The 24,435-nt window shown below is 49.4% G+C and overlaps 1 protein-coding gene across 1 annotated transcript in view; it reads left to right on the top strand.

Moving 5' to 3' along the window:
* The window catches only part of LOC138283878 (uncharacterized), a 272,384-nt gene that overhangs the window by 173,690 nt on the left and 74,259 nt on the right, over positions 1–24,435 (top strand). The window contains exon 5 of the mRNA XM_069222073.1: positions 18,263–18,703. Within this exon, the coding sequence (XP_069078174.1) occupies positions 18,263–18,703 (441 nt within the window). The remainder of the gene's footprint in view (positions 1–18,262; positions 18,704–24,435) is intronic.

The raw sequence follows: 24,435 nt of genomic DNA, 5'->3' as shown, positions 1-24,435 counted from the left end.
AGGTAATTTTGTAATACATCATCTGGCCTAAACAACCGACTCCTTTGTAATCTCTATGATGTAACCAACTCATGGTGAAGATTGTGAGGTGACAAGCAGGATGCTAACATTACCAACCGTATGGTAGATTCCAGGTGATGGTCTGACTGACAAGATAATATTGTCTTTGGTGGATTAATCTTGAAGTCTGATCTGATTGGGAGATTTAGGGCCTCATTTAGATGTTGGCGGTAATGGGTCCACCACCACTTTTTCAACGGAAACCCTATCTGCTGGCTTGGCGGGCTGCCCGCCCGATTTAAAAGTTGGCAGTCTCATAGACTTTAACCCACCTGAGTCCTGCCAACTCCGTCAAGAATTCCCATCCACCATAGGAAATAGTGGCTGGCAGCTGGACCCTAGCCACACTTACCACTGTGCAGATCTGGATGTGCCTTACTGCCAAGCAAAATGTGGCGTCTGACTTCCACTTGTAAGTTGTTAGATTGGGTGCAATCTCACATTTTTTCCCGATATCACATCTGTTTCTGGCTGGACAATACTCTCTGTTGCAGGTGCCCCTAGACCAAGAGAAAACACAACCCACTGTCGCTGGACACAAAGGTAGGGAACCTGCATTGGCAGTGTATGTTGGGTGGTCACTGCACATGAGCTTGGGACCAGTACAGACATATACATGTCACAGTAATTTTTTTTAATTACTGTAACATTCATATGTTGGGGACACAAGTGGGTCAGACAAGGATAGGGACACACTCGTACACAACACATATCACAAACACAACAAGATGATGGACAGTGTGCTGAAACCTTTCAAACACTCACCCCCAGTCAAGTGATCTCAGTTAAATCCACTGTTCTTTTGCTCACCATGCCACCCCTCTTGGGACCCAGCCATATGCAAATCCGTCTTGACCCTGCTCCCCATGAGAACAGTCAAGCTCGAAATGCCAAGCCAGGTCCTCCCTGGACCGGAAACAAGCATCCTGGGACTGGTTCCAGGGTATCACCCCTCATCAGCCAGGTTATCTTGAATCCAGCAGCACAAACACTCACCCTCAGCGAAAAGACCTGTGTTAAATCCATTGTTCTTTTGCTCACCATGCCACCCCAGTTTGCACACATACACAACTGTCACTTTGGTGTTAGTATTCATTGCCAAATAAATGCTAGCACCACAATGACGGTACAATCATGAATGTCAATGGTATCCATGTTTGCACATTGCAAGGGGACCTATACTGTCATGTTCTGCTTCGAGTTGTGAGTGTAACTCAGTGCCTGTATGTGAGTGCGATGCGATTGGCTGGGTGAGGTGGAGGAAGCTGGAATGGGTGATGTGGTTGTGTCAGTAAGAGTGTCACTTGCATATGGCATTGATGTTATTTTGTATGTTGTGTTGTGTGGTGTGTTGCTGCATGCAACATTCAGGGGAGTGTTGTGTGGTGGTTGTTGTCGTAATGTGTGTAGTTGTGATGTGTGAGTGTGTTTGTGTAGATGAGTGTGTAGTTGTATTGGCTGTTGTGGTTGTGTCATTAGTCGGTGCAGCATCAATTGTGTGTGTATGTTTTGCCATGAATCTACGTCAATGTGTGTTTGCGGTATGTACATGTTGTGTTGGTATGGCAATGGATAATGTTGCATCTGTGGTGTGTTGTATTCTGAGTGATGCAGAGGGACACATATGGCAAAAATACAGTGGGTGTGTGTGACTTACCTCTGTTCCACACCCACTGCCACTGTCCGATGTCCATTGGGTCCAGTGATATCCTCCCTCCGTCAGAAAACCGCCGCCAGTACACCACCTGCAGGACTGTAACATCTAAATATGGGTGGCGGGAACCCGCCTACCAGATGGCTCTGAAGAGCACTCCGTCAGAGGCTCAGCAGCAATACATCTAAATATGGCAAACCCCACCAAGATCTAAATCAGGCCCGTGGTCCAGAATTTCCAAGCCAGAGTCTAGGTGAAAGACCTGTGCCTTTAGGTCTTCTTCGAACTTTATAAGATAAAAATTTGGGAACAGCCTTTACCACAAATCATTTACCACACAATGCCTTTACTACACATCATTTACCACACACATCTTTACTATGCATATGCTTTGTGTGTGTGTGTGTGCGTGTCTGTGTAAATGTATATTTACTTAAAAAACCAAAGGTTACAGGGACTTTATAATAAGGCTCACATTTTAAATGTACGAAACCACAGAAATTCACCAGTTATAGTTAGAGTTAACTCAAGTAACTATACTCGTGCCCTAAAGTAACTATAACTCACTCCCTCGCATGCACAGTTTTTTCATCAAACATTTTACTGGAGATATCACATTGATATTATCAATGATTTTATCAAAGATGTCAGGAGTGCCGTAATTTGTGGGGTCATTAGCAGTGCATGGTGAGGATGCAAGGTATAGTTACCTTAGGGCACGAGTTATAGTTACTTGAGGTAACTCTAACTGGTGAATTTCTATGGTATCGTTTGTTTAAAATGTGAGCCTAACTATAACATCCCTGTAACATTTTTTTTTTTTTTAAGTGAATTTCTATGGGTTTTTTAAAATTCAGTTTCTTAAATATATCGTCCCTGTAACCTTTAATGTATATTAATTTGCATTACTGTACATTAATCAAACTACCGCCGTGCACGGCCTTTAGCTGTGCCTGCCGGTGGTTGGCCACAGGGCCTGGCCAGAGAGGGCAGGCCCTGACACCAACCCCCTATAAGCACCCAACCTTGCACTGTGCACAGCATTCACTTGTGTGCAGGGGAGGTTACCCGCAAGACCTGGCCTGCAGCCAGACCCTGCGGCCAACCCTCCCAACCACCCAACCCTATGCTGTGCCCGGCCCTTTCGCCGTGTGCAGCGGGAGTTGGCCGCAGCCTCTCTGGGTGTGAGAATAGGTATAAGTGTGAGAGGGTGGATCTGGGGGTGAGAGTATCTGTTAGATTGCCTGTCTGGGTGTGAGAGTGCATTCATCAGTGTTTTAGTGGGTGCATTAGTGTGTGTGCAGGTCTGTGAGTGGGTGCATGAGGGTGTCTGTGACTGAGTGCATGAGAGTCTGAGTGGGTCTGTGAGTGGGTGCGTGTAGGAAAATGGCTCCCTGTTGCAGTTACCCCCCACTTTTTTCCTGATTCTGATGCTGATGCTGACTTGACTGAGAAGTGTGCTGGGACCCTGCTAACCAGGCCCCAGCACCAGTGTTCTTTCACCTAAAATGTACCATTGTTTCCACAATTGGCACACCCCTGGCACACAGATAAGTCCCTTGTAAAAGGTGCCAGTGGTACCAAGGGCCCTGTGACCAGGGAAGGTCCCTAAGGGCTGCAGCATATGTTGTGCCACCCTAAGGGACCCCTCACCTAACACATGCACACTGCCATTGTAGATTGTGTGTGTTGGTGGGGAGAAAAAGGCAAAGTCGATATGGCATCCCCCTCACGAAGCCATGCCTACAAAATCCTGCCTGTGGCATAGGTAAGTCACCCCTCTAGCAGGCCTTACAGCCCTAAGACAGGGTGCACTATACCACAGGTGAGGGCATAGCTTCATGAGCAATATGCCCCTACAGTGTCTAAGTCTATTCTTAGACATTGTAAGTACAGTGTGGCCATATTAAGTATATGGTCTGGGAGTTTGTCAAACCGAACTCCACAGCTCCATAATGGCTACACTGAATACTGGGAAGTTTGGTATCAAACTTCTCAGAAAAATAAACCCACACTGATGCCAGTGTTGGATTTATTAAAAAATGCACACAGAGGGCATCTTAGAGATGCCCCCTGTATTTTACCCAATCCTTCAGTGGAGGACTGACTGGTCTGTGCCAGCCTGCTGCTGAGAGACGAGTTTCTGCCCCCCTGGGGTGAGAGCCTTTGTGCTCTCTGAGGACAGAAACAAAGCCAGCATTGGGTGGAGGTGCTTAACACCTCCCCCCTGCAGGAACTGTAACACCTAGCAGTGAGCCTTAAAGGCTCAAGCTTCGTGTTACAATGCCCCAGGGCACTCCAGCTAGTGGAGATGCCCGCCCCCTGGACACAGCCCCCACTTTTGGCGGCAAGTCCATGGGAGATAATGAGAAAAACAAGGAGGAGTCACCCACCAGTCAGGACAGCCCCTAAGGTGTCCTGAGCTGAGGTGACCCCTGCCTTTAGAAATCCTCCATCTTGATTTTAGAGGATTCCCCCAATAGGAATAGGGATGTGCCCCCCTCCTCTCAGGGAGGAGGCACAAAGAGGGTATAGCCACCCTCAAGGACAGTAGCCATTGGCTACTGCCTTCCCAGACCTAAACATACCCCTAAATTCAGTATTTAGGGGCACCCCAGAACCTAGGAAACTAGATTCCTGCAACCTGAAGAAACAAGAAGGACTGCTGACCTACAAGCCTGCAGAGAAGGAGGAAGACGACAACTGCTTTGGCCCCAGCCCTACCGGCCTGTCTCCAACTTCGAAAACCTGGAACCAGCGACGCATCCGACAGGGACCAGCGACCTCTGAAGCCTCGGAGGACTGCACTGGACTAAAGGACGAAGAAACTCCAGTGAACAGCAGCCCTGTTAAAAAAACAGCTACTTCTTTGCAGCAAAGAAGCAACTTTCAAAGACTGCACGTTTCCCGCCAGAAGCGTGAGACTTCACACTCTACACCCGACGCCCCTGGCTCGAGATCCAGAGAAAAAACACCACAGGGAGGACTCCCTGGCGACTGCGAGCCCGTGAGTAGCCAGAGACGACCCCCCTGAACCCCCACAGCGACGCCTGTAGAGAGAATCCAGAGGCTCCCCCTGACTGCGACTGCCTGTGACAAGGGACCCGACGCCTGGAACCAACACTGCAGCCCCCAGGACCTGAAGGAACCAAACCTCAGCGTAGGAGTGACACCCAGGCGACCCTCTCCCTAGCCCAGGTGGTGGCTGTCCCGAGAAGCCCCCATGCCTGCCTGCATCGCTAGAGTGACCCTCGGGTCCCTCCATTGATTCCTATCTAAAACCCAACTTTGCACACTGCACCCGGCTGCCCCTGTGCCGCTGAGGGTGTGTTTTGTGTGCCTACTTGTGTCCCCCCCAGTGCTCTACAAAACCCCCCTGGTCTGGCCCCGAGGACGCAGGTACTTACCTGCTGGCAGACTGGAACCGGATCACCCCTGTTCTCCATAGGCGCCTATGTGTTTTGGGCACCTCTTTGACCTCTGCACCTGACTGGCCCTGAGCTGCTGGTGTGGTAACTTTGGGGTTGCCTTGAACCCCCAACGGTGGGCTGCCTATGCCCCAGAACTGAGAATTGTAAGTGTTTTACTTACCTCACAACCTAACCTTTACTTACCTCCCCCAGGAACTGTTGATTTTTGCACTGTGTCCACTTGAAAATAGCTTATTGCCATTTTTACAAAGACTGTATATGATATTGCTTTTATTCAAAGTTCCTAAGTTACCTAAGTGAAGTACCTTGCATTTAAAGTGTTTACTGCAAATCTTGAACCTATGGTTCTTAAAATAAACTAAGAAAGGATATTTTTATATACAAAAACCTATTGGCCTGGAGTAAGTCTTTGAGTGTGTGTTCCTCATTTATTGCCTGTGTGTGTACAACATATGCTTAACACTACCCTCTGATAAGCCTACTGCTCAACCACACTATCACAAAATAGAGCATTAGAATTATCTAATTTTGCCACTATCTTACCTCTAAGGGGAACCCTTGGGCTCTGTGCACACTATTTCTTACTTTGAAATAGTATATACAGAGCCACCATCCTACAGTGTGTGAGTGTCTGAGTGTGAGTGAGAGAGAGATTGAAAGAGATAGAGAGAGAGCGAAAGTGAGAGGGGAAGAGATAGAGGTGGTCATTCCAACCCTGGCGGTCGGTGTTAAAGCGGCGGCTAAACCGCCAACAGTCTGGCGGTAAAAAAAATGGAAGTCCGACCCTGGCGGAAACCGCCAACGGAGACCGCCACTTTAACACACCGCCCGCCACGGCGGACAAACAAACAGCGCGGCAGTCACCGCCAACAGACAGGCGGGAGTCAATGTACCGCCCACCCTATCACAACCTACCAATCCGCCACCTTTTCCGGGGCGGTAGCCCCGCCGATAAAAACACGGCGGAAACAGCCATTTCGAATGGAAAACGCTCACCTCCATACACCCCACGAGGAATCCGGACAGCATGGAACCCGAACTCCACATCCTCCCAGCGATACTCTTCCTGCTCCTCTACCAGGAGCACGAACGCCGGTGCAGAAGACAACGGTGAGTACTGCACCTACGACACAGGGGAGGGGGGAGGCAAAAATATGACGGGGACACACATACGCGACACCCCCACCCCCACCCTTACCCACTACAACACACACATCAATGCATAGCAATACATCACAGTTACCCCCCCCAAACCCCCCAGAAGAATGCAAAGATAAAAGGAAATGATTCTAAACATTGGAATATATTGTATTACTGGCTTAAAAATATATCACACATCTAAAACTTTTATATACATAAATTGCCAAGTCCGATCATTGTAGCAGGCATTGTTCGTGGACCACTGGGCCTAAATCACATGGGCAAAGCCCACACAGGATACCTGACTCCAACGGAGAGAACACTGCAGGGGCATCAGATAGCAAAACTACAGGCACCTCAGGGGGAAGGGAAGGGGGGGCACCTCAGCCAGATGAGTCCACAACGCCAGATCCACGAGGGGCCTCCATGGCCACTGTTCCATCCTGGGGAGTGCAAAGCCACAGTCTCTCAAGTCTCTACAGTGGGTGGGTTGCCCACTGTTCCATCCTGGGGAGTGCAAAGCCAGTCTCTCAAGTCTCTACAGTGGGTGGGTTGGCCACTGTTCCATCCTGGGGAGTGCAAAGCCACAGTCTCTCAAGTCTCTACAGTGGGTGGGTTGCCCACTGTTACATCCTGGGGAGTGCAAAGCCACAGTCTCACAAGTCTATACAGTGGGTGGGTTGCCCACTGTGCCATCCTGGGGAGTGCAAAGCCACAGTCTCACAAGTGGATAACAGTCTCCACTGGTTCTGGAGGGGGACTGGTGCCCAGAGTGCTTCGTGCAGCCCTGCCCGACACAGATGCGGGCCTGCCCCTTCCGCCAATGGGCCAGCGGTGCTTGAGACGGCGGTGCCCAGTTCAGCGGTGCTTGAGATGAAGGGCCCAGTGCAGCAGTGCTTGAGACGGCGGTGCCCAGTTCAGCGGTGCTTGAGACGGCGGTGCCCAGTGCAGCGGTGCTTGAGATGAAGGGCCTAGTGCAGCGGTGCTTGAGATGAAGGGCCCAGTGCAGCGGTGCTTGAGACGGCGGTGCCCAGTTCAGCGGTGCTTCGGATGAGTGCCCAGTTCAGCGTATCCGCCCATGGCGTGGAGGTCATTCGCCACCTGACCTGTGGCTGGCTGCGCCTTCCTGCCCATCTGTCGTGTGGCTGGCGGGGCCCTCCTGGGCTGCAGTACCGGGCCTGTTGGTGTCCTCCTGCCTACCTGGGATGGGGCTGGCGGGGCCCTCCTGCCCAGCTGGGCTGCTGGCGGTCTTGTCGGGTGTGCTGCCCTTCCCAGCCTTCCCTGTTCGCCTGTGGCCCTTCCCCACCTTTGGCGGTGTGCCAGCTGGCACCACACTTCCTCCCGGAGCTATGGTAGGGATTTTGGTCCCTGGTGTTTTAGGCCTCTCGCGCCAGCCACTGCCAATCTTCGGATGTTTTTGCGGGGGTGGGCTGGCCATGCCTTGGCTCCGTACTGAACTGGCTGCCCTTGAGGGTGGGGGACCCCACAGTCCATGGCAGACTGTCATCACAGGGCCTGCTTTTGTGGTGGCTGAGGTGCTGACTGGAGTCCTATGAGATGGACGGGGTGGGGGAGTTGTTGGAAAGAGGTCAAGTTTTGAAAGGAAAAGCATTTTAGGAACAGAGGGACGGGTAGGTGTAGTAGGTATGGGAGTGGAGGAAGAGGTTGTGGTTGTAGGAGTTTGAAGTCTGGTGTCTTTGGGTGCAGGTGCTTGGGCTGGAGGCTGTCGTGAGGTGGATGGCTGTTGGGTGGGTGGCTGCCTGCGTTTGTGTAGCTTGGAAGAAGGGGTGACAGACACACTGGGAGAGGACACAGGGGACGTGTGAATGGTAGTGGGGGTGGTGAGTGCACGTGTGTGGGGGGTTCTGGTGGGTGTGCTGGTGATGGACGTAGTGGCTGAAGATGTTGTGCATGCAGGTGTGAGTGGAGACGTCACAGGGAGGGAGGAGGGAGATGAGGAGGAGGGGGACACAGTGGAGGCAGTGGGTGTTGGTATATCTGCATGTGGATGTTGCTTGTGTGAATGCCTGTGTGATGTGTGGTGCTTATGTCTGGCTGAGCTTCCCTTGGGTGTTGAGGTGTGTGCAGGCTGGTCTGATGGTGTGTCTGGGATAGGCAGAGGTACAGGGGATTGGGTATGGGTGGAGGAAGTTGGAGGGGGGAGGCTAGAGACAGGGACAATGGCTGCCATCAGTGCTGAGGCCAGAGTGTTGAACGATCGCTGAAGGGCAGCCTGACCAGAATGAATGCCCTCCAGGTATGTATTACTCTGGTGCACCTCCCTTTCTACACCCTGGATGGCATTCAAAATGGTAGACAGTGAGCTTCCTCAGGAGGTCAATGACCTCCTCACTGAGGGCAGCAGGGGTGACAGGGGCAGGGCCTAAGGTGCCTGGGGCGAAGGAGATGCCCACCTTCCTGGGTGAGCGGGCACGGGGCACACGCTGAGGGGCTGCTGGGAGGGCGGTGCTGGTGCGCTGGGTGGCGGCTGTACCTGTTGTTGCGGGGGGCACAGATGTTGCCGCCACCACAAGGGAGCTCCCTTCAGAGGACGAGTCGCTGTCACTGACATCCGCACGAGTCCCTGCTGTGGAGCTCCCCTCGCCCTCCGTCTCACTGGTGAATTCCAAATCCGTTGCATGGCCCGCCATGGCCATGTGAGATGCAGCTCCCTCGTGCTCCGATGCCACTTCTCCTCCGCCTGATGATGCTAATGCACACATGATCAGGAAGACAACAAAAAGGGGGGGGGGAAATAAAGAAATGTTGAGTGCATGCATTGGCGACACCGTTGGCGGACAGGACAGACACAGAAGCCCCCTGCACTACGCCGCGCACTTGGGGTCGACTACACAATCCGTGGGACATGGCCTACAAGCCTATGGGCGACATCTGCACACATAGATGACACAGGGCAATGAATAGCTGTACTTGGCACCCTACAGAGGTGGGGGCGGGGGCACAGGGCCATGCCTTACGGAGGTGCCTAGCCTACAGATATCGCCCTGGCCTAGGGATACCCACAGCCCTCCTCCCCCACCCAGACACCTCCACTGCGCGCAAAGTCACCAGGATTTGAGTGTACTCACCCCCTTGTGTCTGCTGTGATGTCCTCACTCGCCCATCCAAATCGGGGTAGGCCACCGCCAGGATCCGGGACATCAGGGGGGGTCAAAGTCCGACTGGCACCCCTCTCACGTTGGGAGGCCATCCCCAGCTGAGCCTCCGCCATCTTCCTGCTCCAGCGTCGGATGTCCTCCCATCTCTTCCGGCAGTGGGTGCCCCGTCTGTGGTGGACCCTCAGGGTCCGGACGTCTTTGGCGATGGCACGCCAAATATCGATTTTCTGGTGGGCGCTGACCTATGTGACATGTACAGGGGGAGAAAAATAATCATCACCTTCTGCATGCTCGATGTGAGTGGCCCCCCATCCCCACCCTTGCCATGTGGCACATGCTCTCATCTGTCGTTTGATGCATGCCTCAATCGCTCCCCTCCCAACCATCTTTCATCCACCCCACTCAACACAGCCATTGCCCACAAAGCACGGTCCCAGTGTACTTACCTGTTGGTCTGGAGGACCGTAGAGTAGCGCATACTGGGGGAGGACCCCATCCACAAGTTTGTCCAATTCCTGAGCAGTGAAGGCAGGGGCCCTTTCCCCAGTCGCATGAGCCATTGTCTCTTCCAGACCGAGGTCACAGCAGCACTTGCTGTGTAGGTCCTCTCCTGTGGAAGATCAGGTATCGAGTGATTAAGCAGATAGAAAATGGCAGTCACGCCCGCGGCGGTGCGTACCGCCGGCGCACATCGTCATTGGCTCCTGAGACCCATAGGGTTCTATGTTAACCCATGCTGCTTTGCGCCGCGGTCTTCGACCGCCTACCGCCACGGTGTGCCACGCCAGCGCATTGACCTCACATCCCATTGTCGCACTTCACAGGTCAGGCAGCCGCCATTTCAAGGGCCCACATGGCTTAGTTTCTACTGCGTCACACATACCTAGGCCTTGCATCGACACTCATACAAGCCATTCAATGCATTGGGAATCGTGTTATGTGCAAGCTGTGGGAACGTACCTGTGGGTTGATTGACTCTGTGCTCGCTGTTGTCCTTCATAGGCACCGTCCGCTGGGACATGCGAGGAGATGGAGGAATCTTCCCGTGTACAGACCGCTGGTGGACCTGTCGACAATGGAGGAAAGACATGTCATACTGACATACAGGCTTGACCGAGCCACCATACAGGAACTGTGTGCCCAGCTGGATCCAGACCTGATGTCACCAATCGGCCAACCCACAGGGATCCCCCCCTCTAGTGCAGGTGCTGTCAGTACTCCATTTCTTTGCAAGTGGGTCATTTCAAACAACAGTGGCCATAGCATCAGGGATGTCCCAGCCTATGTTTTCCAAGGTGTTGTCCAGAGTGTTGTCTGCCCTGCTCAAACACATGCGGAGCTACATTGTCTTCCCTGAGGTGGGGGATTTGCCTACAGTGAAGGGTGATTTTTATGCCCTTGGACATATTCCCAACATCATAGGTGCCATTGATGGGACACATGTTGCTTTGGTCCCCCCCAGCAGGAGTGAACAGGTGTACAGGAACAGGAAGAGTTATCATTCCATGGATGTCCAGATGGTCTGTTTGGCTGACCAGTACATCTCCCATGTTAATGCCAAGTTCCCAGGCTCAGTGCATGACGCATACATCATGCGGAATAGCAGCATCCCTTACGTGATGGGTCAACTCCAGAGGCACTGTGTGTGGCTAATTAGTGACTCTGGTTACCCCAACCTGTCATGGCTACTGACCCCAGTGAGGAATCCCAGGACAAGGGCAGAGGAACGGTACAATGAGGCCCATGGGCGAACTAGGAGGGTGATCGAGCGGACCTTCGGCCTCCTGAAGGCCAGGTTTAGGTGCCTCCATATGACAGGTGGATCCCTAATGTACTCACCAAAGAAGGTGTGCCAGATCATCGTGGCCTGCTGTATGCTTCACAACCTGGCTTTGCGACAACAGGTGCCTTTTCTGCAGGAGGATGGTCCAGATGGTGGTGTTGTAGCAGCTGTGGAGCCTGTGGAGAGTGAAGACGAAGAGGACGACATAGACAACAGGAACACAGTAATACAGCAGTATTTTCAATGACACACAGGTAAGAATCCACACCGGCATATTACATTTACTTAAAGACTACTACCTCTCTACTGTCTGACCTTTTCCCCCAGTGTATGGTAACTGAGTTGTGACTTTCCCTTCCGATTTCAGGGATGTGGGCCCCACTGCGTGACATCTGCTTTTTTTCCCCATGGACTACAGCTGTGTGACAGTGGTATGTTGTCATCACAATGTAAATAAACATTTTGGCACGGTCATGTCTAATACATTTGTTCAAAATCACAGCCAGACTCCAGATTGTTTTGTGCTATAAGTGTGTTTATTACAGTGCTCTATATTGGTGGGTGGTTGCAATTCGGTGAGGGGTGATGGTGGAGGGATGTCCATGGCAGAGTCCAGACTATTAGTATCACAGGTGCATTGTCCAAATGCCTGTGGAAAGTGGAGCAGGGGCAGTTTAAGGTTGGACAGGGTGACAATGTGGGACAGTGGGATGACAATCAGGGAGGTATCCTTTCCTGGCGGGGGTCTTGGCATCTTACTCTGTCTTCTTCCTGGATCTCAGGGTCCGCTTGCGGGGTGGTTCTCCTTCTGCAGGGGGTGGGGTTCTGGTGGCCTGTTGGTCCTGTGGCGGGGCGTCCTGTCCACTAGCGCCGGCGGAGGTGGTTGGCAGTTCTTGGTCGATGCTAGTGTGAGGGGCCCTTTGTGGTGCCACAGTGTTCCGCAATGTGGTGACTACCTGATTCAGAGCCCCTACGATGGTGCCCATGGCAGAACTGATGTTTCTTAGTTCCTCCCTGAACCCCATATACTGTTCCTCCTGCAGGAGCTGGATCTTGTGAAACCTGGCCAGTACCGTCGCCATCGTCTCCTGGGAATGATGGTATGCTCCCATGATGGAGGAGAGGGCCTCGTGGAGAGTGGGTTCCCTGGGCCTGTCCCCCCCCTGTCACACAGCAGCCCTCCCAGTTCCCCTGTTTCCCTGGGCCTCTGTCCCCTGGACCGTGTGCCCACTACCACTGCCCCCAGGTCCCTGTTGTTGTTGGGGTGGTGGGTTGGCCTGGGTTCCCTGTAGTGGTGGACACACCGCTGATTGACGTGTCCTGGGGACAGAGGTATGGGCCCGCTGGGTGGGTGCTGTGCTGGTGTTCCCAGAGGGGGGGAAGGTCTGCTGTGGCCTGTGGCTGTCTGAGGGGAACCGACTGTCCCGAGGTCCCCGATGGGCCGGGCTGGTCATCTAGATCCAGGGAGACAGAGCTGCTGTCATCACTGTGGGCCTCTTCTGGGGGTGGAGTGGACATTTGTGGGCCCTCCTGCGCGGTGACGTGGCGTTCGGGTCCTGCAGGGGTATAAAAGTATGGTTATTGCTTCTGGGTGTGCCATAGCGTGCAATGGGTGGGTGCCCGTGTACCCCAGTGCTGGCATTCCCTTGTGGGGGCTGTTGTGACGGTGGTTTTGGGGGGGGATGGGTATGTGCAGTGGGCATGCTTTGGTGATGGGTGTCCATGGTTTGTGGTCGCATGCAGGGTTTGGGGTTGGGATGGGTGGGTTGTGATGGTGAGACATTTGCAAGGAGTAGGTGGGATGGGGGTGGGGGTGAGGGTGGGGGTATGAGTTAGCATGCTGGTGGGGTGGGGGGGATGAAGTAGTGAAGATGAGACTTACCAGAGTCCATTCCTCCACCTACTCCTGCGAGGCCCTCAGGATGCAGGATCGCCAAGACCTGCTCCTCCCATGTTGTAAATTCTGGGGGAGGAGGTGGGGGTCCGCCGCCAGTCTGTCGCACCGCGATGTTGTGCCTGGATACCATGGAACTCACCTTCCCCCGTAGGTCGTTCCACCGCTTCCTGATGTCGTCCCTATTTCTTGGGTGCTGTCCCACAGCGTTGACCCTGTCGACTATTCTGCTCCATAGCTCCATCTTCCTGGCAATGGTGGTGTGCTGCACCTGTGTCCCGAAGAGCTGTGGCTCTACCCGTACAATTTCCTCCACCATGACCCTGAGTTCATCCTCAGAAAACCTGGGGTGTCTTTGCGGTGCCATGGGGTGGTGTGGGTGATGTGTGGGGTGGATTGTGTGGTGCTATGTGTGGTGATGTGTATTGGTGTGTTGTGTGAAGTGCGTGGTAATATTGCTGGGTGACAGTAAAATGCGCGTCTGGGTGCTCGGATGTCTTTTCTCTGTGCGTGTTCCCGATTCTGTTGGAGTGGAGGCTTGTGGGTGATGTGGGTGTGTGTTTTATATTGTGTTGGGTGTGTGGGAGTGGTGTTTGTATGTGTATCAGGTGTGTGTATTTTGAATTGTCCAATGTGGCGGTGTTTTGTATGTGTGTGTGTAATATGAGCGCGGCGGTGTGTACCGCCAATGGAATACCGCGGTTGAAAGACCGCCGCGTGGATTCGTGGGTCGTGATAGCATGGGCGTATTTCTGTTGGTGTGACGGTGGAGGTTTGGTCATCGCCAGTTTCTCGCTGCCCTTTGGTGTGGTGGACTTTTGTGGATGTCTGTATTTTGGCGCTTTGCCTGTTGTGGGTCAGAATGACCGTGGCGGTGTACCGTGGCCGCGGCGGTCTTCTGGCGGTCTTCTGCACGGCGGTAAGCGCCTTTTACCGCCAAGGTTGGAATGACCCCCAGAGTTTCTTAGGCTTTGATATATCACATTTCTGGACAAATTAAAAAGAAACATGTATTTCTCATTTAAAAAGTATGAGCCTTAAAGATTTGTAGTATTAAAAAAAAAATAAGGAGGGAAATGAGTCTGGCTGGATTCCAAATCTCAAAGCTCAGTGTGAAGGTTTTTGACCTTCACACAGAGCTATTCATTAGTTTAAAAAAAAAAAAGCCTTATATGGGCTTTCAGGGAGGGCTCCCCTGTGGTCCCTACATGTTTATTTTATTATTTTATATTTTTTTATTTTAACACAAGCCCTATATGGGCTATCTGGCACTGCGGAGGAAGCCTTAAGGCTTCCCTCGCGGTGTCATTGCTTCAGCAAGCACGTAGCTGCTCTAACAGCAGCTGTGTGCTTTCTGAAGCATTTCATCTCTGTTACCTTCATACGTGCAGGGGACAGAGATGAAAACTTCGGTTTTTGACAGCGGGACCTATTTGACACGTTTTCCCCATTCATTTTTCCATGGGGATTTTGAACAGCGATAGTGCCAAAACTACTGGAACAATTACACAAAACTTGGCAGAAAGATGGGTCCTGGTCCAGAAAGTGACCTTTTTATCTTTTGGTGTAATTCTGTTCAGTAGTTTTTGAAAAATTAAGGGGAAAGCAAATTTGTATATATAGGGACGCAAAGGATTCGCGATCCCTCCTGATCTCGTTCTGAGATCTGATTGGCTGACAGCACTTCAACAAGGAAGCTGTTGAAGTGTTGTCAGCCATCTTGGAACTCAGCTGAAGCAGAGTCCCACAAAAATGTAAAAAATGAAGAAAAAGTGCCAGGGTACGAACACCCTGACACTATAGCTCTGGTGGTGGGGACCCAAAGGGACCCCCAGGGCTAAAAAGCTTTTTTTTTTAAATTTACAGCCAGAGTCGTGGTGGATCTGCAGATCTGCCGTAAAAAAATTGAAAAAAGAAACGAAGCACAGGCTCCCGCGCTTTGTTATTATAAAGCCTCCAGGTGGATCAAGTCCCAGGGACATTTGCTGAAAAATGCAGGGAGGGCCTCCTGGCCCTCTCTTACTGCCCAGGGGACCGCCACATCCCCGGGGCTTATGTTTAATATGCGGGGGCCACAAGCACTACCCGCTGCCCCCAGGAACACCAACTCCCTGGGGCTGGAATTAAATATGGGGGGGGGGTTTGGCTTGCGCCCCTCCACTACCCTAGGGATCACCACTTCCCCAGGGCCATCACTAATCTTATGCAGGGAGGGCGCACATGCCCTCCACTGCCCCAGGGACCACCACCTCCCTGGGGCTTTAATTATATATGGGGGGCACCAACTGCCTCCCCGGGTATCACCACCTCCCCACATAAAACAACAGTGAAGGGGGTCCGTTCCGGACCCGCTTTAGCCCCAGGGACCACCACCTCCCCGGAGCTATGATTGTTGGAGGACCCTCCTCAAGGAGCCACTGATGGCCCTAGGAACCGCCACTTCCGCCCCCCCCCCCCAGTGCCGGCTCCTGCTATGTCTTGGGGTGCCCACCTCCAAGATGTAGCTGTTTTCTGTGGCTTGGCTGCAGCTCTGAAGCTGCAACCAAGCCACAGCAAACACTTCAGTTTTTGACAGCGGGACCTGTAAAACAGGTCCTGCTGTCAAAAAACAAAACTTTCATCTCTGTCCCCTGCACACGTGCAGGGAACAGAGACGAAATGCTTCAGCAAGTAAGCAGCTGCTGCTAAATCAGCTCCTTCCTTGCTGAAGCAATAGCACCACGACGGAAGCCCTAAGGCTTCCCGAGGGCCCATAAAGGGCATTTTGTTAAAACGTTTTAAAAAAGTTAAATAAATAAATATATAGGGACTGCGGGGAGCTCTTGAGGGCTCCCTTGCAGATCCAGACAGCCCATAAAGGGCTAAAAAAAAAAAAAAGTTAAAGAAGCTATAAATCAGTGTGAAGGTCACAGACCTTTCGCACTGGACTTGATTTCCTCTTTTTTTTTTAAAGTACAAATTATTTTAATTTTTTAAAATGACAGATACATTATTTTAAATTGTACAGAAATATCTCATTCTAAGTATATCATACATCAAAGTCGAAAAAACTCTGTATCTCTCTCCCTAGCTCTCTTTCTCTCTCTCCCTCACACATACACACACTCAGACCCTTACGCACCCACTCACAGACCCACTCATACACTCACGCACCCACTAACAGACCCACTCAGTCTTGTCCACACACACACAGCCCCAGAAAGACCCTCACGCACCCACTCACAGACCCACTCAGACAGTTACACACCCACTCACAGACCCACTGAGACTCTCACACACCTACTCACAGATCCACTGATAGCCTCATATACCCACTCACAGACCTGCGCAGACACTGACGCACCCACTAAAACACTGATGCCTCAGATACATCCTCTCACACCTATTCTGACACCCAGAGAGGCTGTGGCCAACTTCCACCGTGCACTGCAAAAGGGCCGTGCACAGCATGGGGTTGGGTGGTTAGAGGGGTTGGCCGCAGGGTCTGGCTGCAGGCCAGGTCTTGCGGGCAACCTCCGCTGCACACAGGTGAAGGCAGTGCACGTGTAAGGTTCTGTGCTTATAGGAAATTGGTCTCAGGGCCATGGCACTGTGGCCAACCACAGCTGCCCTCGTCTGTGGTTGGATTAACGTATAGTAATGGAAATTACTATATGTTAAAAAACATAGAAATTCACTGAAAAAACAAAGGTTACAGGGTTGTTATAGTTAGGAAATAGAATAAAAAAAAACAGAAAATCACTTTAAAAAATAAAGGTTACAGGGATGTTGTAGTTAGGCTCACATTTTAAACTTACCAAACCATGCACAAACTCATCATTATTTTTGAAGTCGTCATGGCCAGAGACATACAAATTTATTTTCCCTTTAACATCTCCAATACTACTGGACAGATTTACACCATGTAAGCGAAAGCACAATCTTCATACTAAAAGCTAGTTTTTTGCCAAATTTGCTGTAGTTCCGTCCAGTGGTTTGGGCTGTACTTGTATCTAAAGGTCCTATGGGAATTAACATGGGAAACATAGCTTTTTTAACCCCCTCTCCCCTTTTTCTCAGCCCCCGCTTGATGAATCACCCTGAAACTTTCTGTGCTCCACCAGGATAACCAGCAGACTTTTTTTAGACAATTTTGTGAAGATTCGTCAAACGGTGCCAAAGACATAGGCAAGTCAAAAAATGCTTTTTCTATGGAAACACGTTCCTCACTAGATCTACTTACATGTATATATACATATACACACACACACACACACATATATATATATATATACACACATATATATATATATATGTATATATATAGTACTTACTTTATTTAGTATTTATACTTACTTGTGTGGCAAAGGCATGCACGGTAAAAGCACATGCGTGGTAAAGGCATGCATTGTAAAAAATGTGTGGTACGGGCATGCCTGGTAATTGCTTGTGTTGTAATGTTGCACAATCGATAATGTTACTATGGGAGTACTATGGGATTGATTCATATGGTATCTTATGGTATTTTCTACGGTATTAATAATATGGTATTAAACATTATGGACGAAGGTTTATCTTTCAGTCACAATGGAATTTCATTTTGTTATTATTTGTTCCTTACTTTGGCACGTATTGGTATGGTCTTATGGTTTTTTTATTCTATTGCATAATACATATTTATATATTAGATGTTATGGTATAACTAAATCATAGGTGAAGCGGTACATGGCTCCCACTTATTTTTATGGTGGGCGGTCCTCATTAGTAACGACTGTGATGCCGTAATGGGACGAGGTGTAATATCCATTTGCTCGAAGGTTTCCATCCATCACCTTTGGGCTCTCCCACTATAGAACAATGATTAAATGTGCCAACAACTAACTTCAAAAGCAAGTATGAAAATAAATTACAACTCTTTTCTGGATTCTGACATAACGTAATACAAAATGTCATAAATAACAGATGAATCAAATACATTGTTTAAATACGTTCAGAAATCATTATAATGCTTTTTCTGCAGAGGATGTGATTTACATGGACTGATAGGTTCATGTAGCTATTCAAACAGGCATAACATGTCAATTTACCAATAAAGGAAAATATCCTGTAGGCCAAGTTTCTACCTCATTTCAATGCATACGCTCCTCTGAATCTTGTGTTCTTTGAAACATATTCCGATGTGTATGTTTTTCTGTTTTATAGCACAAGAAACTCAAAGAAAAGCAAGAAAATCAACCCCGGACCGTCCGGACGTGCTTAAAAAGTCAGAAAGTACAAACATCACCCTTTCCTGTAATTTTACAAGCGAAGGTTCACCTTTTATTTTGTACTGGATCAGAACTGCAGAACAAACACAATGCCTTTATTCTTATGCTTTTGAAGATCATACATTTCGTATTCAATTTAACGAGCACTGTTGTGTCCATAGAGAGCCGATCCGAAGAATATATAACCACAGTGATACACATGCTTCATCACGGATCCAGAAACATAACATTGAAATCAGAAATGCTACACCCTCGGATAGTGGGCATTACCTCTGCATTGGAGCCCGTCTGAAAGTAAAGCACCACCAGTGGGAAATTGTGAGAAACATTTCGCTTCATGTGGAAAAAAAGAATGTCACGAAAGTGGATCATGAAGGTGAGTTAGCGTTTCATGCTTCGTTTAGAAAGCTAAGTTCATGACTATTTCGCTTTATAGACAGAAGCTCCTTAGTCACAGTCTATTTATTATTCATCCTACTGCGATCTCTAATCACTTTCCACAAGTTAGTTGTTTTGGCATAGCACATTTGCAACTAGGTAAGTGTTCAATAGAACTTGTGTGGAAGACTCCGCATTCCTCGGGATTATAAACACAAAGACAATCACTTAAAAACTCAGTTAGCACCATCGTTTGGGATGCTCTCACAGAAGCAATATGTGGGGATATCCGGGGTTCCCCCTAGGTACCAAATCAAATGGACCACAATAGTCAGACCTTTAGAAGAGCAGGCACAGGTTAAACTGCACCAGCCAATCAAATACACCTGCTTAGCATTTAAAGTACTGACGCTAATGTGGCTCTGCAAGAAATTATTATCATACTGGTGAGGATATATGAATATAATAAACTCACAGGTCAAAAGTTGACACTTCGCCCCAAGGAAGCAGAAACATGCAATATTACTGAACAAATCACAAATTACTCTGGTGCCAAATTCACCAAAACAGGTCACTAAGGTGTTTCATAAACATTATGCTACTCTAGCTACTTTTGAACAGCAGCACTCTTCTCAAGAGATTGAGGCAGATTAGGGTAAATTTAATTGAGCTAGCATAACAAATGATCAACATGCTGAATACAACAACCTCTCTCAAAAGTATAGCTGAAAGCTGCAATAATGTTAATCTCCAATAGAAAATTCTCAGGAGAAAATGAACTCCCATGTGTATTTTCTAAAATATTTTTGGTGATCTCAATTTTTTTTAATAAGGGCTAGTTCACTAGGTTCATGGCCACCGGGCCCCACTTTTGTGAGATCATGCTTAAGATTTGTGTTTTTCTTTAAAAATAGATCTATTTAAAATTATGTTACTCGTACCAATCACTTTCTTTGAAAAATTCTGATGGCAAAACAATTGGGAAATTGTTATCTTCATCTTCTTTTGGATTATCTGGGGGCAAAAGAGAACCCTGGATTCATACCAGGGTGCACCACTACCTAGAAAACAAACTTCTTACCACTAATTGACACTAAACTTGTTGAAGAATTAGCATTGTTCATCCTTTTGTTAAATTCAGAGAAGAAATTCTTCAGGGTCAAGTGAGCATTTTTTGGGGCAGTTTTGCTCAGAAATAGTATTCTGAAAGTTTGTATGTATGTGGGTAATGTTATATTCAAATGCCGTCACTTCATTTAGTCTCAGTCAGGATCTATCAGATCCAGCTATGATGCGCTCAGGTACATAACAGGACTGCCTTCTATTCCCCTTCTTATTTGCTCTCTATGTTGAACAATTAATTGAGCCATACTCAAAGTACCAAATGTTGCTCTATTCCACCACTACTTTCACAGCTTCGGTGTTATATTATTGGCTGATGACATTGTGATTTAACTTTCAACATAAAGATGAGAGCTATCAAATGAATTATTAACAATATATGTTTTCGACTACCTGGATACAAATTAAATGCAGTCGCACTGCAGACAGTGGCTACTAATTTCCTGATGTATGTTTCTAAACTATGGATTCGCCACTAAACATACTTATGAATAAAATTATATTTGGACACCCATAAGGTTTGGAAAGAAAATAAAACTTTCAGCCTTTCTTGTGTAACACTATTCAAAAGCAGAATAAATATAAGACTCTTCCTATTTCATTAATTAAACATGTAGACATAATACAGATGAGTACACTTTTTGACACTTATTTTGGAACTCCACATTAAATAACATTTCACTTTTAGGACGATGCAGTCTGCAATTACATTGCTTATTTGGAAAGCTAAGTGGCATGAAGAACTGTCTGAGGAAAGGTATACAGCAGATAAATTATCACGCAGAGAAGTCGCCTAAAATTGGTTTGCTTGGAATGCTCTACTACAGCCCTTAATAACGTTCCATTTACATCACAGTATCCATGACCATCATCAACTCACCCAGGATGCGACATTTCCCCTGAAAAATAAAGATTTTTCATACTTACAGTACAGCAGTAGGTGCCATAAGCAGGTCAAAACAAAACAAATAATAACAGGTATATATATATATAAATATTCATATGTATAACCATTGATCATATTAATACCTTATTCTTACCAAATTGTAAACATTAGTCAGTTGTAGGAAGCTGGTTCTGTATATACTATATCGAAATGAGATATAGGATATAGGCCCTCATTACGACCCTGGCGGTTTGTAACTGCCAGGGCCGCTGGACACGGAGGCACCGCCGACAGGCCGGCGGTGCCCCGCAGGGCATTCTGACCGCGGCGGTTTGGCCGCGGTCAGAAAGGGGAAACTGGCGGTCTCCCGCCAGTTTCCCGCTACCCCTTTGAATCCTCCAAGGCGGCGCAGCTCGCTGCGCCGCCGAGGGGATTCTGACACCCCCTACCGCCATCCTGTTCCTGGCGGTTCGCCCGCCAGGAACAGGATGGCGGTAGGGGGTGTCGCGGGGCCCCTGGGGGCCCCACTTTGTATTTCACTGTCTGCATTGCAGACAGTGAAATACGCGATGGGTGCCACTGCACCCGTCGCACCTTCCCACTCCGCCGGCTCGATTCCGAGCCGGCGTCCTCGTGGGAAGGTTGTTTCCCGCTGGGCTGGCGGGCGGCCTTAAGGCGGCCGCCCGCCCGGCCAGCGGGAAACTCAGAATGCCGGCCGCGGTCTTCAGACCGCGGTGCGGTATTCCTGTGGCGCAACTTTGGCGGGCGGCCTCCGCCGCCCGTCAAAGTTGTAATGAGGGCCATAGTGTGCACAGAGTCCAGGGGTTCCCTAACAGGCTTAGCAGAGGCTAAAGTAGATAATACTAATGCTCTCTTTCGTGGTAGTGGGGTCGAGCAGTTAGGCTTATCAGAGGGTAGTTCAAAGCATTTGTTGTACATACACAAACAATAGGAGAAGCACACACTCAATGACAACTCCAGACCAATGGTTTTATATATAGCAAAAATATATTTTGTTAATTTATTTCTAGAACCACAAGGTTCAAGTTGCAGGTAAGTACATAAATTATTGAGTATTTCACATATGTATCAGTACCACTTAGATTGGAATCGGTAAGTTAAACAGTATTTGAATAAATGGCAATAATCGGTTTTAGAAGTGGACACTGCAATTTTCAGAACAGTTCCTGGGTGGAAGAAAAGTTAGTATGTTTTGCAGGTAAGTACAACACTTACAGTTCCAATCTCAGAGGTTTAGGGAGTCCACCGCTTGGTGTTCAATTTAACCCCAAACACCCACCACCAGCAATACGGGGCCGGCCTAGTGCAGAGGTCAAAGTTGAGGCAAATTTAACATTGGCTCCTATGGAGACTGGGGGCACTTGGTTCCTGATCTGCTGGCAGGGAAGTACCTGCGTCTTCGGCGGGCAGACCTGCGGGGTTTATAGGAGCACTGTGGGGGTAACAAGTAGGCCCCAAACTCACACCCTCAGCGGAACAGGGGCGACCAGGTGCAGAGTGCAGAGAGTCGGGCTCCCACTGCTTTCCTATGAGGGGACCCCGGGGCTCACTTAGAGGCTGCAGGCCGGGTCCAGGCAGTCGATTTGGACAAAGAACAGTCTGGACAAGTAGGAGAGTCGCCTGCTGAACTTTGCTGCACTGGAGGTCGGGTTCTCCAAGGCTTGGGGGATGCGGGTGCAGTGTACCTTTAGGTGTCGGATATCTTCGTCCGGAGCTTTCGCGGTCAGGGAGGTCCTCTGGATTCACACGGCAAGCGTCGTCCTGGGGGGCAGGAGAGGGCAACCCAGGGTGGGCACTTGCTCTGAATCACTTTGCCGGTAGCCTGCTTGGCCACCTGGACAGGGACTATTGGCGTCAGGTGCAAAGTGGTCAGGACTCACACATCTGGTAAGGCTCTGGAGGCCTTAGATGTAGTTTTTCTTGGACAGGGCCGGTGTCCACGGGAGTTCTTGATCCTCTGTAATGCAGGGCAGCCCTCTGGAGCTTGGCAGAGGTCACTGGTCCTGTAGGATGCATCGCTTTCTTTTTGCAGGTTCTTTGAAGCAGGAGACAGGCCGATAGTGCTGGGCCAAGTCAGTTTTTGTCTTCCTTCTTCTCTGCTGGATTTCAGTTTTAGCAGTCCTTCTTCTTTCTTGTGAGGTCGTCAGGAATCTGATGAACTGGGTTGAGGGGAGCCCTTAAATCCTGGATTTAAGGGCGTTACAGGGGTCAGAGGACAATAGCCAATGGCTACTGTCCTTGAGGGTTGATTCACCCTCCTTGTCTCCACTCCCTTTGGGGAGTGGGATGCAACCCTAACCCTATTGGTCCCTACCCTCGAAACTAAGATGGAGGATCTGCAGGGAGGTGATCACCTCAGTTCCGGACACCTTAGGGGTGGCCATTCCTTCCTGCTTTCTCTAATTTTCCTGCCGGACCTGCTGTTCAAAAGTGGGGCTTTGTCTGGGGGGCAGGCAACTCCACTAGCTGAAGTGCCCTGGGGCACTGTAACCCGAGGCGTGAGCCTTTGGGGCTCACACCAGGTGTTACAGTAACTGCAGGGGGGAGGTGTGAAGCACCTCCACCCAGGACAGGCTTTGTTTCTGGCCACAGAGAGCACAAAGGCTTTCACCCCATGTGGTCAGAAACTCGTCTTTTAGTGGCAGGCTGGCACAGACCAGTCAGTCCTGCACTAATGGATTGGGTAAAATGCAGGGGGCATCTTTAAGATGCCCTCTAGGTGCATTGTTCAATTGTGCTGAGGCGTTTGATACCAAACTTCCCAGTATTCAGTGAAGCCATTATGGAGCTGTGGAGTTCATAATGACAAACGCCCAGACCATATACTCAAAATGGCTACACTGCATTACAATGTCCATGGCTACGAATGGACTTAGACACTGTAGGAGCATATTGCTCATGCAGATATGCCCTCACCTGTGGTATAGTGCACCCTGCCTTAGGGTTGTAAGGCCTGCTAGATGGGTGACTTACCTCTGCCAAAGGCAGTGGTTTTTGTGGGCATGGCACCCTGAGAGGGTTGCTATGTGGAATTTGCCTTTTTCTCCCCACCAGAACACACAAGCTGCAAGGGCAATGGGTATGTGCTGGGTGAGGGGTCCCCAAGGGCGGCATAATACATGCTGCAGCCCTTGGGAACCTTCCCTGGCCACAGGGCCCTTGGTACCATAGGTACCTTTTACAAGGTACTTATATGGGTGCCAGGGGTGTGCCAATTGTGTGAACAAAGGTACAGATTTTGGGGAAGAACACTGGTGCTGAGGCCTGGTTAGAAGGATCCCAGCACACTCTCAATCAAAGTTGGCATCAATATCAGGCAAAAAGTGGGGGGTAACCATGCCAAAACAAGGGCACTTCCCTACATCAGTGTAATCATTTTTCATCCAAACCATTATTATTTTTTATTGTTTTTCCTTCCAAAACTTTCACATCCAGTTTCTGTCTTTAGGCCCTGCCTTCACCTCATTCTTTCCAATTTTTCATTTAGTGACCCATCAATAAAGTGGATTTATATAGTGCGACTATTCACCCAAGAGTGTATCCAGGTGCTTGAGGGTCATGATGGTTCAGGTGACCCAATCAAACAGCCAGATCTTGAGTGCTTTCCAGAATTCCAGTAGAGAGAATGAAGGCCCATAGCAGCAGAGGTAAGTTGTTGCAGGATTTCTTCATGAGGCCGGAGAAAAAGTATCCTCTGCTAT

This window comes from Pleurodeles waltl, chromosome 3_1, assembly GCF_031143425.1.
Source record: "Pleurodeles waltl isolate 20211129_DDA chromosome 3_1, aPleWal1.hap1.20221129, whole genome shotgun sequence".
Taxonomy (NCBI): domain Eukaryota; kingdom Metazoa; phylum Chordata; class Amphibia; order Caudata; family Salamandridae; genus Pleurodeles; species Pleurodeles waltl.
Note: the sequence above shows the minus strand (reverse complement) of the source record. Positions and strands in the feature narration are given on the sequence as shown.